The sequence below is a fragment of the Halichoerus grypus genome, chromosome 1, assembly GCF_964656455.1.
Source record: "Halichoerus grypus chromosome 1, mHalGry1.hap1.1, whole genome shotgun sequence".
Taxonomy (NCBI): Eukaryota; Metazoa; Chordata; class Mammalia; order Carnivora; family Phocidae; genus Halichoerus; species Halichoerus grypus.
In genome coordinates this window covers 140,789,495-140,802,837 of record NC_135712.1, presented here as the reverse complement: position 1 = coordinate 140,802,837, position 13,343 = coordinate 140,789,495, and the positions used below count along the sequence as shown (strand labels likewise).

At 39.0% G+C, this 13,343-nt stretch overlaps 1 protein-coding gene across 17 annotated transcripts in view; it reads right to left on the bottom strand.

The window, feature by feature from the left end:
* Nucleotides 1-13,343, bottom strand: part of RBMS3 (RNA binding motif single stranded interacting protein 3) — a 1,332,425-nt gene that overhangs the window by 1,068,809 nt on the left and 250,273 nt on the right. For all 17 annotated transcript variants that reach the window (XM_078072625.1, XM_078072633.1, XM_078072638.1 and 14 more), the window contains exon 3: nt 8,792-8,860. In XM_078072625.1, the coding sequence (XP_077928751.1) occupies nt 8,792-8,860 (69 nt within the window). The remainder of the gene's footprint in view (nt 1-8,791; nt 8,861-13,343) is intronic.

Genomic DNA, 13,343 nt, shown 5'->3' with positions numbered 1-13,343 from the left:
GCTGGTGCTACTGCCTGTCAAGGATTAACAAGACGCTCTGCTCCCCTCACTCACCCAAGGGATCCAGGCTGGTGGTGATTCGGCTATCCAGTAATTGTGCTATCTGGAACACATGGCTTCCTCTATCCCTGTGTCAGGCAACAGAGACTAGAGAATCACACATTGTCTCAAAACATGAGTGACACATCACTTCCACTACCATTTCATTGGCTGAAAACTGTGATATGGAAACCATCTGACTGCAGAGGGGATCACATGGAATATTCAGCTAGTATTACTGTTTCCACTATGTCCCAACCACTCCTTTGGACACTGCAAGAAAAATACAGCCCAGGATTTCTGGGGTCTTCAATCCTAGAATCTGAGCTATACACCGAATGAGAATTAAAATGTCACTGATAGGTCTGGAAATATTTGTTCAACAAATTAATAATGAAAAGAAGATTAGAGGATGAAATTTCTAACTTTTTCAAACACTAAATAGTATTCATTTTCATATGAGAGGCATGATTAATTCAAATGAATATTAGCAATTCATTCAAACCAGCATAGCTGACCTTTTAACTGCCAATACTTTCCTAGCCATTGTTATGGATAATAGTAATGTTGATTTTAAGATGAATGATTATTTTAGTCATCTATTCCCATATAACAAACTACCACCTAGGCTCAATTGGGTGGTTTCACTTGGGGTCTTTTGTGCAATTACAGTCAAATGGTGGCTAGGGTTAGAATCATCTGAAGGCATCTCTTCTCATTGGGCTGATACTTCTGCTGAGATGGCTGAAACAGCTGGGAGCTGGCTGGGCATCTCTCTTTCCACACAGACTCTCCAAAATCCTCACTTGGGCTTTTCTATAGCATGGCATTCTCAGGATAGTTGGGCTTCCACAAAGCAGACAGCCTCTCCTATAATAAGTACTGGAAGAGCACAAGACCAAAACTGCAAGGCTTCTTACCCCTACACTTAGAAGTCCCATGGTGTCACCTCACTGTACTCCATTGAGTCACAGGGCCAGCTAAACTCCAAAGAAAGGAAAGAAGCCAAAGGTGTGAGTACGAGGAGGCATGGTTCACTGGGGTGCCATCTTTGGAGACAAGCTATCACTAATCAGATATTTCATTTAATCCGACCCTAATTTCCTACATTCTAAATAATTCATTTTCAAATGCAAGTCCAAATTTGTAAGGGTTTATATTATGTCAAGTTTGCTTTTTCACAGTTTTTGCCTTATCCATTAAAAAAAACTGTAAATGGGATATGACAGTTTGCAAATGCATAAGAATTGGTATTGCAGATCTTCCCTGATCTCTAGATTTATAATGCTAGGATGTCAACTGGATATCAACTCTAGTTAAGAATGTTGCCACTTTGCTATTCTGGTCAAATTCTCAAATATATGAGTGCAAGTATCAGGAGGAATACAACAATTGGGGAGGATAGTGCAGGTCTTCCATTTTATATGTGCAATCATATAAATTGTGTGTGTATACATATACAAATATATGTATATATAGTATAGTTATATACGTATATGCATATATACGTATATACGTGTATATGTGTACATATGTCAGCGTGTGTATATATATATATATGTGTGTGTGTATAACTTGTGTTTATATATAAAATATAGCCCTCTAAAGTAGATGGCCTGGCATTAGCATCTAGGCCAAGAAGTTCCCTACTTAACAGAAATAATTTACAGAACATAAACATCAGATTAGACAAGGTTACCTCACAACCCTAAACTTCACTGAATAAGACAAAAACAAGGCCACTCCATAATTACATCCAAGCAGAGAGAAAAACAAGACCACTGTCCAAATCACAAAAGTGACCAAACATGCCCCTCGCCCCGGTAACATGAGTGACTGTTGCTTCTTTATCACTTACATCTTTAGCCTTGCTCCATTGATCCCACCTTCTGGATAAAATTATTAAGATATCCAATCATAGAAATACTCCTACTTCCTAACAGTAGTCAATCCAGAACAAATCCCACTTCCTTATGGCTCACCAAAATCATCTAACCAAGGCCTAAATCCCATAATGAGTCCCACCCAACAATACCCTCTTACTCAGATTTCCCTCATTTTGCCTGCTCTGCTGTCTGCTTCAGAGCAGCAAGCAACAAGCAATAACTCTAAATTTGTTTTAACACATGTGTGTTCATGGTAGTCTTTGGCTGATGAGCATTATAATAATTTTATATAACATATGAAATGTTTTCTATTTAAATTACAAAGTTCAACAAATGCACACACAGATAAAGGGGGTCAATTTTGTTCAGAATCCTGAACGAGAATAAACTGGAAGTTTACATTTGTTTCCATGGACCTCAGAGCACCAAACAACCATACACATATTCCCAACATTGGGGTTTCATCACTGAAATCTCATGGCAACCACATTAATCTCAAATGCATAACATAGACAACATAAAGGCAACATCACATTGATCAGTGATTCAAAGTATGGACTCTCCTGGCCTCTGGCAGCCTATACTTCTCCTACCACAATGCTTGTTACCAGAACTAACACCAGAGAGGAGGTGAAACGCATTTACCTCAATCAACTCACAATTATCAGCTTTGATGTGAGCCTCAGTTAAGGAGAAGGTAGAAACTTAATGATTTGGAGAAAAGAGAATATATATATGGATTTGAGGCCCCCCTTTCCCCATTCTATCCCTGCTGTTATGTCATATAATTCATTCCATTCATTCAACAAATATCTCATGAGCTCCTACTACATGCTGAGTACACATATTTTCATATACAAGTATGAAAAATTATGTAAGACAATCTGGGAAGGGTACTCACTGTAGCCTATTTTTTTAAAGATTTTATTTATTTCACAGAGAGATAGAGAGCACAAGCAGGCAGAGAGGCAGGCAGAGGGGAGGGAGAAGCAGGCTCTCTGCTGAGTAGGGAGCCCTACGCAGGGCTCCATCCCAGGACCCTGGGATCACGACCTGAGTCGAAGGCAGCCGCTTAACCAGCTGAGGCTCCGAGGTGCCCTTCCCTTTAGCCTTTTATAAGTGGACCGCACACAGCTATTTTCTCTTACCACATGAACACAGTGATGTGTTCTCTTCCTTCATTTAACACCAACCCTTCCAGATAACCAAATTTCTGCTGTCAACCTTGCATATGGCCAGGTCTATCTGCTGCTCGAAAAGGACACAGGGATACCAGGTTGAATTTTCTTGAGTAAACTGTCACTCATTAACATACCGCATCTTTTCCTAAAATTCACAAGTTATCCTTTTAATGAGATGAATGTTAATGTTCTTACCTACCAAGGACTACTCTAAACACAAAGCTTACAACGTTACAAAATTTAAAGGACTAAAGAGACGTCAGTTGATTGATCATTATTGACCAAAACTTTACAGCGAGCTTTTAAGACGCAATGCTTGGATTGGTGCTAATTATCCAAAAGAAAAACTTCCCATTTCTGAGTTATAGGAAGATAGCTATTTTATATTTATAAGGAATGTGCTGAACAGCAGATAGAAAATGTGATGGGAAATACAAAAGTTTTCTAAAGAGAAGTGTACAATACGCATTAAAAATATCACAATTTCAGTTCCAGATCTGAAGATACCAGTCAGCCAGTCACCATTCTTATTTGTCTGTGTCCCTTATTCAAAATTCAATTCATAATGACTTTTATTCATAGATATCTGTAAGCACATAAAGCTTTATGTGCATTCCTTACAAACTGAAAGCATTGGAAAAGACACTTTTTTTTTTTTTTTTACAAATAGGTTCTCAAATTATTCCAAATAAAACACCAAGCTACTGCATTTTAAATAAATGGTGTGGGGGCGCCTGGGTGGTGTAGTTGGTTAAGTGGCTAATTCTTGGTTTCGGCTCAGATCGTGATCTCCAGGTCATGAGATCGAGTCCTACATCAGGCTCTGTGCTCAGCTCGGAGTCTGCTTGAGACTCTCTCTCCCTCTCCCTCTGCCCCTCCCCTTCTGCATGTGTGCATGCGCACACGCATGCTCTCTCTCTCTCAAAATAAATAAATAAGTGATAAATAAATAAATGGTTCTTTTTAAATAAAACTTATTAATGAACATATTAAAATCTATATTTTCGGGGCACCTGGGTGGCTCAGTCATTAAGCATCTGCCTTCGGCTCAGGTCATGATCCCAGGGTCCTGGGATAGAGCCCCGCATCGGGCTCCCTGCTCAGCAGGAAGCCTGCTTCTCCCTCTCCCACTCCCCCTGCTTGTGTTCTCTCTCTTGCTGTGTCTCTCTCTGTCAAATAAATAAATAAATAAATAAATAAATCTTTAAAAAAAAAAAAAAGATCTATATTTTGAAAATTGTCTATTTGCAAATAGACTGATCTATACTTGAGTGGATATAAGCAGTTGTTTCAACAAAGAAAGTTAACTGTGCAAAAATAATTTCAGAGTAGAAATAATACCTAAAGGCCAAAAAGTTGTGTTCTGGTCAGTGCAAAACTGAACTATTAGTGAAAATGGTTTTCAGTGGCCCTAAATTAGTCTAAAAACTTCAGGGAAATAGCACTGTCCACTGGTTAAATGACTAGGGTGCAGCCACTCTGGAGAACAGTCTGGAGGTTCCTCAAAAATTAAAAATAGAGCTAGCCTATGACCCAGCAACTGCACTACTAGGTATTTACCTAAAGGATACAAAAATACTAATTCAAAGGGATACATACACCCTAATGTTTATACAGCATTATTTACAAGATCTAAATTATAGAAACAGCCCAAATGTCCATTGACTGAGGAATGGATAAAGAAGATGTGGTATATATAGACAATGGAATATTATTCAGCCATAAAAAAGAATATAATCTTGCCATTTGCAACGATGTGGATGGAGCTAGAGAGTATTATGCTAAGTGAAATAAGCCAGAGAAAGACAAATACCATATGATTTCACTCATATGTGGAATTTAAGAAACACAACAAACAAGCATAGGGGAAAAAAGAGAGAAAGGCAAACCAAGAAACAGACTCTCAACTATAGAAAACTGCTGGTCACCAGAGCGGAGGCCCCGTGGGAGGAATGGGTTAAATAGGCGACGGGGATTAAGGAGTACATTTGTTATGATGAGCACTGGATATTGTATGGAAGTGTTGAGGAGTCACTAAATTGTACACCTAAAAGTAATATTACACTGTATGTTAACTAACTGGAATTTAAGTAAAAACTTAAAAAAATAAATCTAATTAAATGGACAGGAAAAAAAAAAATACTAAGGTTCTGTAATCTAACAGAACCAACCCTCTGTCACTGGACGAGTTAATTAAATGTTCAAGTTGTCAATTCCCTCACCTATAAAATATTGCCTCCTTATCATAGAGATACTGAGAGGATTAAATGAGATAATGCATGACAAGAAATTAGCGGACACCACAGAGTAAACATTCAGTAAATGTTAGGTATGATGATAATGTTGAAGAAGGAATGGTGACGATATTAATTCTCAAACGAGCACGTATCTACCTGTACCAATTCACTCATTACTATATCTATATTTGTATCCGTCTGAGGTTTACAAATAGTGTTATGAGGACAAATAGAAAAAGGTCCACTTTTCTTAGTGAATATAAATCCATGACAGTTTTTTTTCTGAACTGTTCTGCTGATGCCAAAAATCAGAGGAAGACACAAAGCTAGGATCCAGGATCGAGTTACAGTTGTCCTTTCAACCTCAGGCTGAGAATTTGTGTAGGTACTTTCAAAAACTGAAGGCAATAAGCCTATTATATTGCAAGCACAGAAGACAAAGGTTTTTGTAATAAACACAAATTTAGAAGGGAAGGATTAGCTCACAAGTGACAAAGAGGAATAATTATCCTGTGTGGGATAGGGGTATAAAAGGATTACCACCCACTAGGCCAGCTCAAGAGAATAAATCTCAGAGTTTTCAGCAGCTGCAAGTCTGGGGATCCTGTAAATATTCACATAATATTTATAAAGTTAAAGTTAAAACCCACTGTTATACAACCAAAGAATAAAGTTCATCATGCCATGGTAGGTGTATCAATCAGAAAACAGTCAGAAAAATTGTTGGAAAAACAGAGCCCATACCAGGCAGTCAAAGAGAAGGAATTTAATATAGGGAACTAGTCATAAGGCTACTGGGAAAGCCAAAAAAACAGACAGGGAAAAATGAGGGATGCTGTCACCTTGTTTGAAGCTGGGGGGACCACAGAGAGGTACTCAGAGGCCAGAATCAAGGGCTGCCTCACACCAGCTAGACCCACAAGGAGGCTCAGAACATGGAGATAACACTGCCCAAAGCAAAGGAGGGGGGAAATATATTCCTCTTTCTATCTCTTCCCAACCAGCCAATGGTGCCTCCAATTGGGAGAACCTATTTAACAGTCAGTTAACAAGGGAGCCTGGGAACGTAGATGTCAAGAGATGGCATGGAGTAGATCTGAATGCAAACAAATGACCAGCACAACAGGTAAACGCCAAGGAAATCTACCAAATATAAAAAATGTGCCACTCCCTTCAGTTAGGGTTAAAGGGGATCCTCAGTACAAAAGAGATGTCACCGATACTAGTTTTAATCAGGCTACCATTTGGAAATGCCATCAAATTAAGCATCCCAATCCAAATGGCACTGCGAAGACTGAAAGTCTGCCTATATAACCACATTTCTTTCAGCATGTGAGAAGGCAAAAATGAAACTCCTTTTTGGTAGCTCTTCTGCTCCTGGATTTCATTTACAGGTAAGAATTTAGAGAACACATTGGGAAATGTATACAGGATGGTTACCATTTAAATTTGGCTTGGATATCAAAAACTAAACAAAAACCATCTAATCATTCCCAGATTTCACTTAAAAAGATCATTGTAATATTGGAAAGCTAAAAGGATACATTCTAAGAATTAAGGACTGTCCCAAATACTACCCTGTCTTCACTTTTCTCATTTCATTGCAACATGTAAAAAGTTTGCAGGACCAGCGCAGAGTCATAGATTCACATTAGACTATTTCACTGGGAAGTTCTCAGAAAGATGGTATTGGCTTGTAAAACTGAGTAAGTTCTAGGGGGAAAAATCATGGAATTGTAGACCAACTGAAATCATGTAACCTTGGCAATACACTCTCTGCCTCACTTTCTTTAGACTGTGAAGATTAGATTAGAACATCTCTCCATCTTCAGGGTGAGTGCAGAAATGTGACCAGTGACTTGCTCAACCCAGTCTCTGGGAGATGTGAGAACAGAAATCAAAAATACTGATTAAAACCCAGTGTGCATTTTCAGAAAATGCAGGAAGTAAAAGAAAACTGGATATTCAAAGCAATCTCCCTAGACTGGAGCCACTGTCCCTCTTTCTAGGTCGCCTTTTTCCTTAGCTCACACTCACAAAGCAATATATCCTTCCAAAGTTAACAGAAACTACAGCATCCACACAAAGCTAATGCCAATGGAAGCAGACCCATCACCTCAAGTTTTTTCCACCAACCAATCGATATAAAAAGAGTCACAGTGGGACGCCTGGGTGGTGCAGTCTGTTAAGCGTCCGATTCTTGGTTTGGCGCAGGTTGTGATCTCAGTGTCATGAGATCGAGCCCCACACTGGGCTCCACACTCAGCATGAAATCTTAAGTTTCTCTCTCCCTCTGCCTCTGCCCCTTCTCCCAACGTGCTCACTCACTCTGTCTCTCTCTCAAATAAATAAATAAATAAATAAGAAAAAAGAGGCACTGTGAGAAAATGTTGCATAATGGAAGAATGTATTTTTCTCTTATTAATTTCTTTAATATTTTTATTGATATCAATTTCTTGCGAAGAAATTACGAAGAAAAGATAAAAGGGAGAATACAAAGAGTGCTCACATTATGCTGATGCTGGAGTAAATTATCACCAATACTAACTGTCTACAGAAAGTCAATAAAATGCAGGAGAAAACGGGAATATAAACCATTTATAATGTGCTTCTGCTACTGTCATTCCAGCCTGCCTAACTGACCTGAAAAGCCTAAACAAGAATTCAGACCAATAAAGCAAAAGACAAAAGGGAGCTTATTTCTTGTTGGTCTCAAGGTAACTTGAATTCAAGTCCTACTCAGCTTTTAGAGTCTAAACTTAGTGTTCTCATCATGTGCTGCTTCAAAAAGAAGCCCATGCAGTCACCTGTGTGAATGGCTTACCAACCTCAAAATCCTGTTTTGTTTACACACAGAGACATAACAGTGCCGTGCTGGCTTAACTTCCCCTAAGAGGCTAAGTACTGTTCAGTATTGTTTGACCAGAATGCAGATTTTAATCACCCTGAGTAACAAGGCGAAAAAGTGATTCTTTGTGGTATCAGTACATTTTCAGATGTACTGGTATATACACTCTTAGAGACCCTGTGTGCCATACACACACACATATATATATCTGTGTGCACATATACGCACACATGGGAACATATGCACTTTCCTAGAATAGAAAGGACAGAGAGAGAATCTTAGGTTGAAGAAAAAGAGGCAAAATCTATTCTCAGTAATTGCCAGGTTGACTTCCTTAGCTATGCACTGAGGAGGGCTTTGAACATCGAACTTGGACATTTCCCTCTCACTGTGACCCTCACGTAGCCCTGACCGGAGACCCGGGGTGGAGAGAAGTAACCAATGAGGAACTCCACAGCCTTTTGCCAAGGGACCACCTTCAAGATGAGAACAGGCAAGAGCCTGATCCCCTCCATGTTTGCCCAATGACAAAATAACTGTACGTTTAAGCGCACTTCAGGGAAAACAAGCACAACGAGATTCTTAAAAAGAGCATGTTACCTGATGTGGCTGTGAACTGGACCATCTGCTATAGGAAGGAGCACCCGAAGACTTGCTGGCCGAGGGTCTCTGAAAAAGGGAAGGGGGGAAAAAAAAAGATATCATGTTGTCACACAAACTGAATTCACTTTCTATTTCTCTAAATGAATTATTTATTCAGTGTCTACAGTTCCAAAAATTAACACAATCTTAGACTGTCTCAATTTACTCTCTGTTTCATTTCTTTTAAAACACATTCTCCTCACCAAGTATAATAATATAAACACTAGAGCCAAAACATCTGGATCCAACTCACAGTTTGAACTCTTTATTTGACCTGGTGCAAGTCATCCAAATTCTGTCTCAACTTTCTCTTCAATGAGACTAGAATAATAATTTTTATGTCATGGGATTCTTGAGGGGATCAAATATGATAATAGGTGTGAAGCATTTTGTACAGTAAGGTGCTATACACATATAAGCCTTAATTCAACAAGCAGAAAATAAGGCACATTATTATAAGTTTCCATGTGAAACCAAACTGGTATATGAATATCCACATTAATAAATGAGGTCATTTGAATCAGTTATTCTTATTATAAAGAGACCGTTCATCTTGGGAAAGACCTGACCATACCATTGCTACCAGTTCTCTGGGATTGTAAAAATGCCACAAATTCACTGTAGATTAGCTCATCCACAGCCGTTCTTAACACCATTTTTCTTGTCTGCTTCTACCACAGAGGCTCAAAAAAAAAAAAAAAAAAAGAAAAACCTGCATATGCACTGTCTCGGCATTCCCTCCCTCTACTCCTGGTCAATGAGACATAATGTAATTTCGGAGGGGCAGGAGGTGAGAGAGTTCTGGGAAACCCTTTGCTTTTCTGATAAACGGGAAAAGATAAGGCTTGGGCCTTCACCACTACTTCTTCTTTCTAAATAGAGATACGCTACATGGAGCTAGAACAACCATTCTGTGAACATGAGGAAAAAAGGCCAAGAGAAGAGCAGAGAAACTAACCCTAATTGGTCTTCTTATGCAGTTTAACCACAGCTTCAGGCTGCTACTTTTGCCTAAACCCTCCTTGGGTATATGACTATAATCCCATTTTCTATCCCTTGCAGAAACTTGTGGATACTTCATGGCAGAGGCATGAAGATGTGAAAGTGATTAGTATGTTTGGAGAATGATCAATAGACTGATCTAGTACTGCCAACTCCTATACTCCCCATCACTGCATTCCATCTGCCTTTCAGGACCCCTGTGTAATTCTGTGCTGGCCTTTGTTGTTCCTGACAGCTTTCCTGAATCTCTGCCACGGGGAGGTTGGCATGCTAGCTAAATGCTGTGTTCTGTCTGCTCAATTCAACTTCCCTCTTGCATTTGCCTGCCTGAGGAGGCAGGGTTGGGATCAGCTCTCCTGCCCCACTGAGGCTGATGGGATTGGACCCTAGAGCACAGTGTGAGAAGCACTTCTGATTTCAACTTGGTTAAAGGGAGAACTACCAAGGAAGTAGCTAGAAATTAAGCTAAAAGCTTAATCATATTCCCTCAATGAGAAGCAGTAGCAATGAATTTCAAACGTATCAGACTTTACCAGCGCATGACCATGTACCTCTCTAATGCCATTTTCCTAATTGTGAAATAAGGATAATTTAGATGGTCCCCATGCTCCCTCCTTATCCAGCCCCAAATCTATTCAATTAAATGATTCTATACTTTCAGAGTACATAAATTACTGATTATAGTGGCAACACTGAATTTCCATGGAAAGATTCGATTTCCATGGGAAGATTCGATTGCTTTCAATATTATGCATCTGAAATACAAAAAAAAAAAAAAAAAAACACATCTGAAACCTCTGTTAACTAGAAAATGCTAGGAATCCAGAATAGTCCATCGCCTGAATTTTGTAGCAGATCCTGGCTTCCCTGCGTTTTCGGGAAGGGGCATCTGGCTACTTTTCTACCCCAATGATTTGGACTTCAGCAGAATCTCTTCAAGTCTCCTTAAGCCTTAAGCTTTTGGAATTCACCATCAGACTAATTTTTGAGACATCGTATGTAGAGAACGGAACTTACCATATTTTCAAGACACAATACAGGTTTCTAAAATTGTAGCCATAATTTTTATACTTATTATCAGGAAAATAAAGCTTTATGGTTTTTTTAATTGAGATACGACTGACATATAACATGATATAAGTTTAAAGTATTAGAGTTGATTTGATACATCTACATATTGCAATACAGTTACCACCCTACTGTATATCATACATTTTATATGAAATATGTATATTATATATAACATATATACTTCTTCTTTATCCACTCATCTGTTGACAGACCCTTAAGTTATTTCCATATCTTGGTTATTGTATATAAGCTGAAAGAAACATGAAGTGCAGATATCTCTTCGATATCCTGTTTTCCTTTTTTTTTTTTGGATATATATCCAGACGTGGAATTACTAGATCATACAGTAGTTCTATTTTTTCATTTTTTGAGGCACCTTCATGCTGTTTTCCATAGTGGCTGTTTTCCAGTCCCACCAACAGTGTGCACAAGGGTGCCTTTTCCTCCACATCCTCACCAACACTTGTTTTCTCTGCTTGAAAGCTTTGGTTTTTTTAATCAAAATAAAATTATGGTAATCAAATTCAAGACATGAGCACTAACATTCAAAAAATATTTTAAAGAAAAGTGAGATGTGTGACCTGCAGCATCTGAACTAAATTATTAAGGAATCTTGAATTGGGAAGGAGAGAAAAACGGGCATTTGTGGATTTGAATGCAATAAAAACCCAACGTGAAAGGCACAGCTCTTCCTTCTTGAAAAGTGTCACAATACTGCCATGCCCACACTTGACTTTCTCCTAAAGGTCATACTGCACTTCAGCACTGACACAAGTATAATTAACTGTATAATGGTAATTGCAGTCTATTGTGATTCACACACTTCATGTCCTTTCTAGTGCTGGGGATAAATGTAAAAGGCCAGAGAAACAACAAAATAACTGGTCAACATTAATTACAAATTTTAAAGACATGACCATGTCCCGAATTGTAGCATAGCTTCCGATGGATGTGATTACATTCAAAAATCAGTTTCATAACACAAAACACAAAATCTGGTCGGGTTTCCTTGGTATCTTTTTGAATAAACTAGCCATGATGCATGCTTTGGATTTCAGCCTGGATGAAAATAAACTCACCTGACAAACCGGATAAGTAATTGATCATATCCTCATTCTCCCCCTCCTAGGGCCCTTAGCAACCAGTGGTTAATCAAAGGGCAGTATCCAGATCAGAATAATGAGGCATGCTGGTTTAAAATGCAAAGTCTTTGACCCCAGGAATTTACAAATCTCTAGAAGTGGTATCCAGCAATTTGCATTTTTAAGAGGCTCTTCAAGTGATTCATATTTAGTCTTGGAAGCAAGGAAACATCCCAGAATACTCCCAGCACACACTTCTACTGCTACACGCATCCACTGAAGAACAAGGATGATGATGAGTAGAGGTATGAAGACCCAAGGATATTATTGATAGCAGTTTTCTCTAAACAGATAAAATGAACTCTCAAACTCCAGAGAAACACTTCTGGAAATTGTGGGAAGACGCTTGAGGAAAAAGAATCTGATTTTTAATCTACTGATATAGATTGAACCTTGGACCACCACAGCCCAATTAAATGGCTGGGTAAGGGTTGCAGTTTAGATACCCAACTCCCACCCTTAGAAAACCTTCCCTGAATACCAAGAACAGGCTACTATCCTGATATGTTTCCAGCCCATCTACACTTACCTCTTAGCAAAAACTTCTATTATACCCTCTTGTAATTGCCTTCTAAATGCAGTTTCCTCTTGCAGACTGTACATTCCACAGGGTTATAGGGGAAGACAGGAGCGAGTTGGGGCTGGGTCTTATTTACTCATATAAATAGGCATGCTTGTTCTGGGGATATAGTAAGTGCTCAGTAAACATCAAACTAATTAATAGGTTCAGCAAACTTAATCCTATTCAAGTTTGGCAAGTACGAATAGGAGACTGTGACAATGAAACCAACATGCCTGAGGACAAATGCAGTAAAAACTGGTGGAATTCCAGAGCCCCAGTGGCTACTATAATGCCTTAGAAAGGGTAACACCATTGGCCCAGACTTCAGGATATTAGGGTAGGGAGTTCCCTAAGATGGCTTCATAGAAAATACCAACTGTTAAAGTCAGTAGGGCAAGGAATCAGGGAAATGGCAGACACTGCATGGAGGTTGAGAGCATTGGTGAACGGGTACACGTGATTCCACATGAAATGTCTCCAGAAGGCTATGAGGTAACTGCCAAAGAACTAGATGATCTACAAAAGCAGAGAGAAGCTCGAATCCAAAGAAATATTGAGGCAAAAATACATACCCTACTTTTCATCTTCTCTCTCTCCCTCCCCCAGGCTGTAAGGCTTGTGCAGATCCAGGTTACTTATATCAGAGAAGGGAGCTCAGGAGGAGGAGGGTGTAAAACATTTTAGTGACAAAAGCATGCAGAGTGTGCTGTTAAACAAAGGGGGGAAAAGTGCT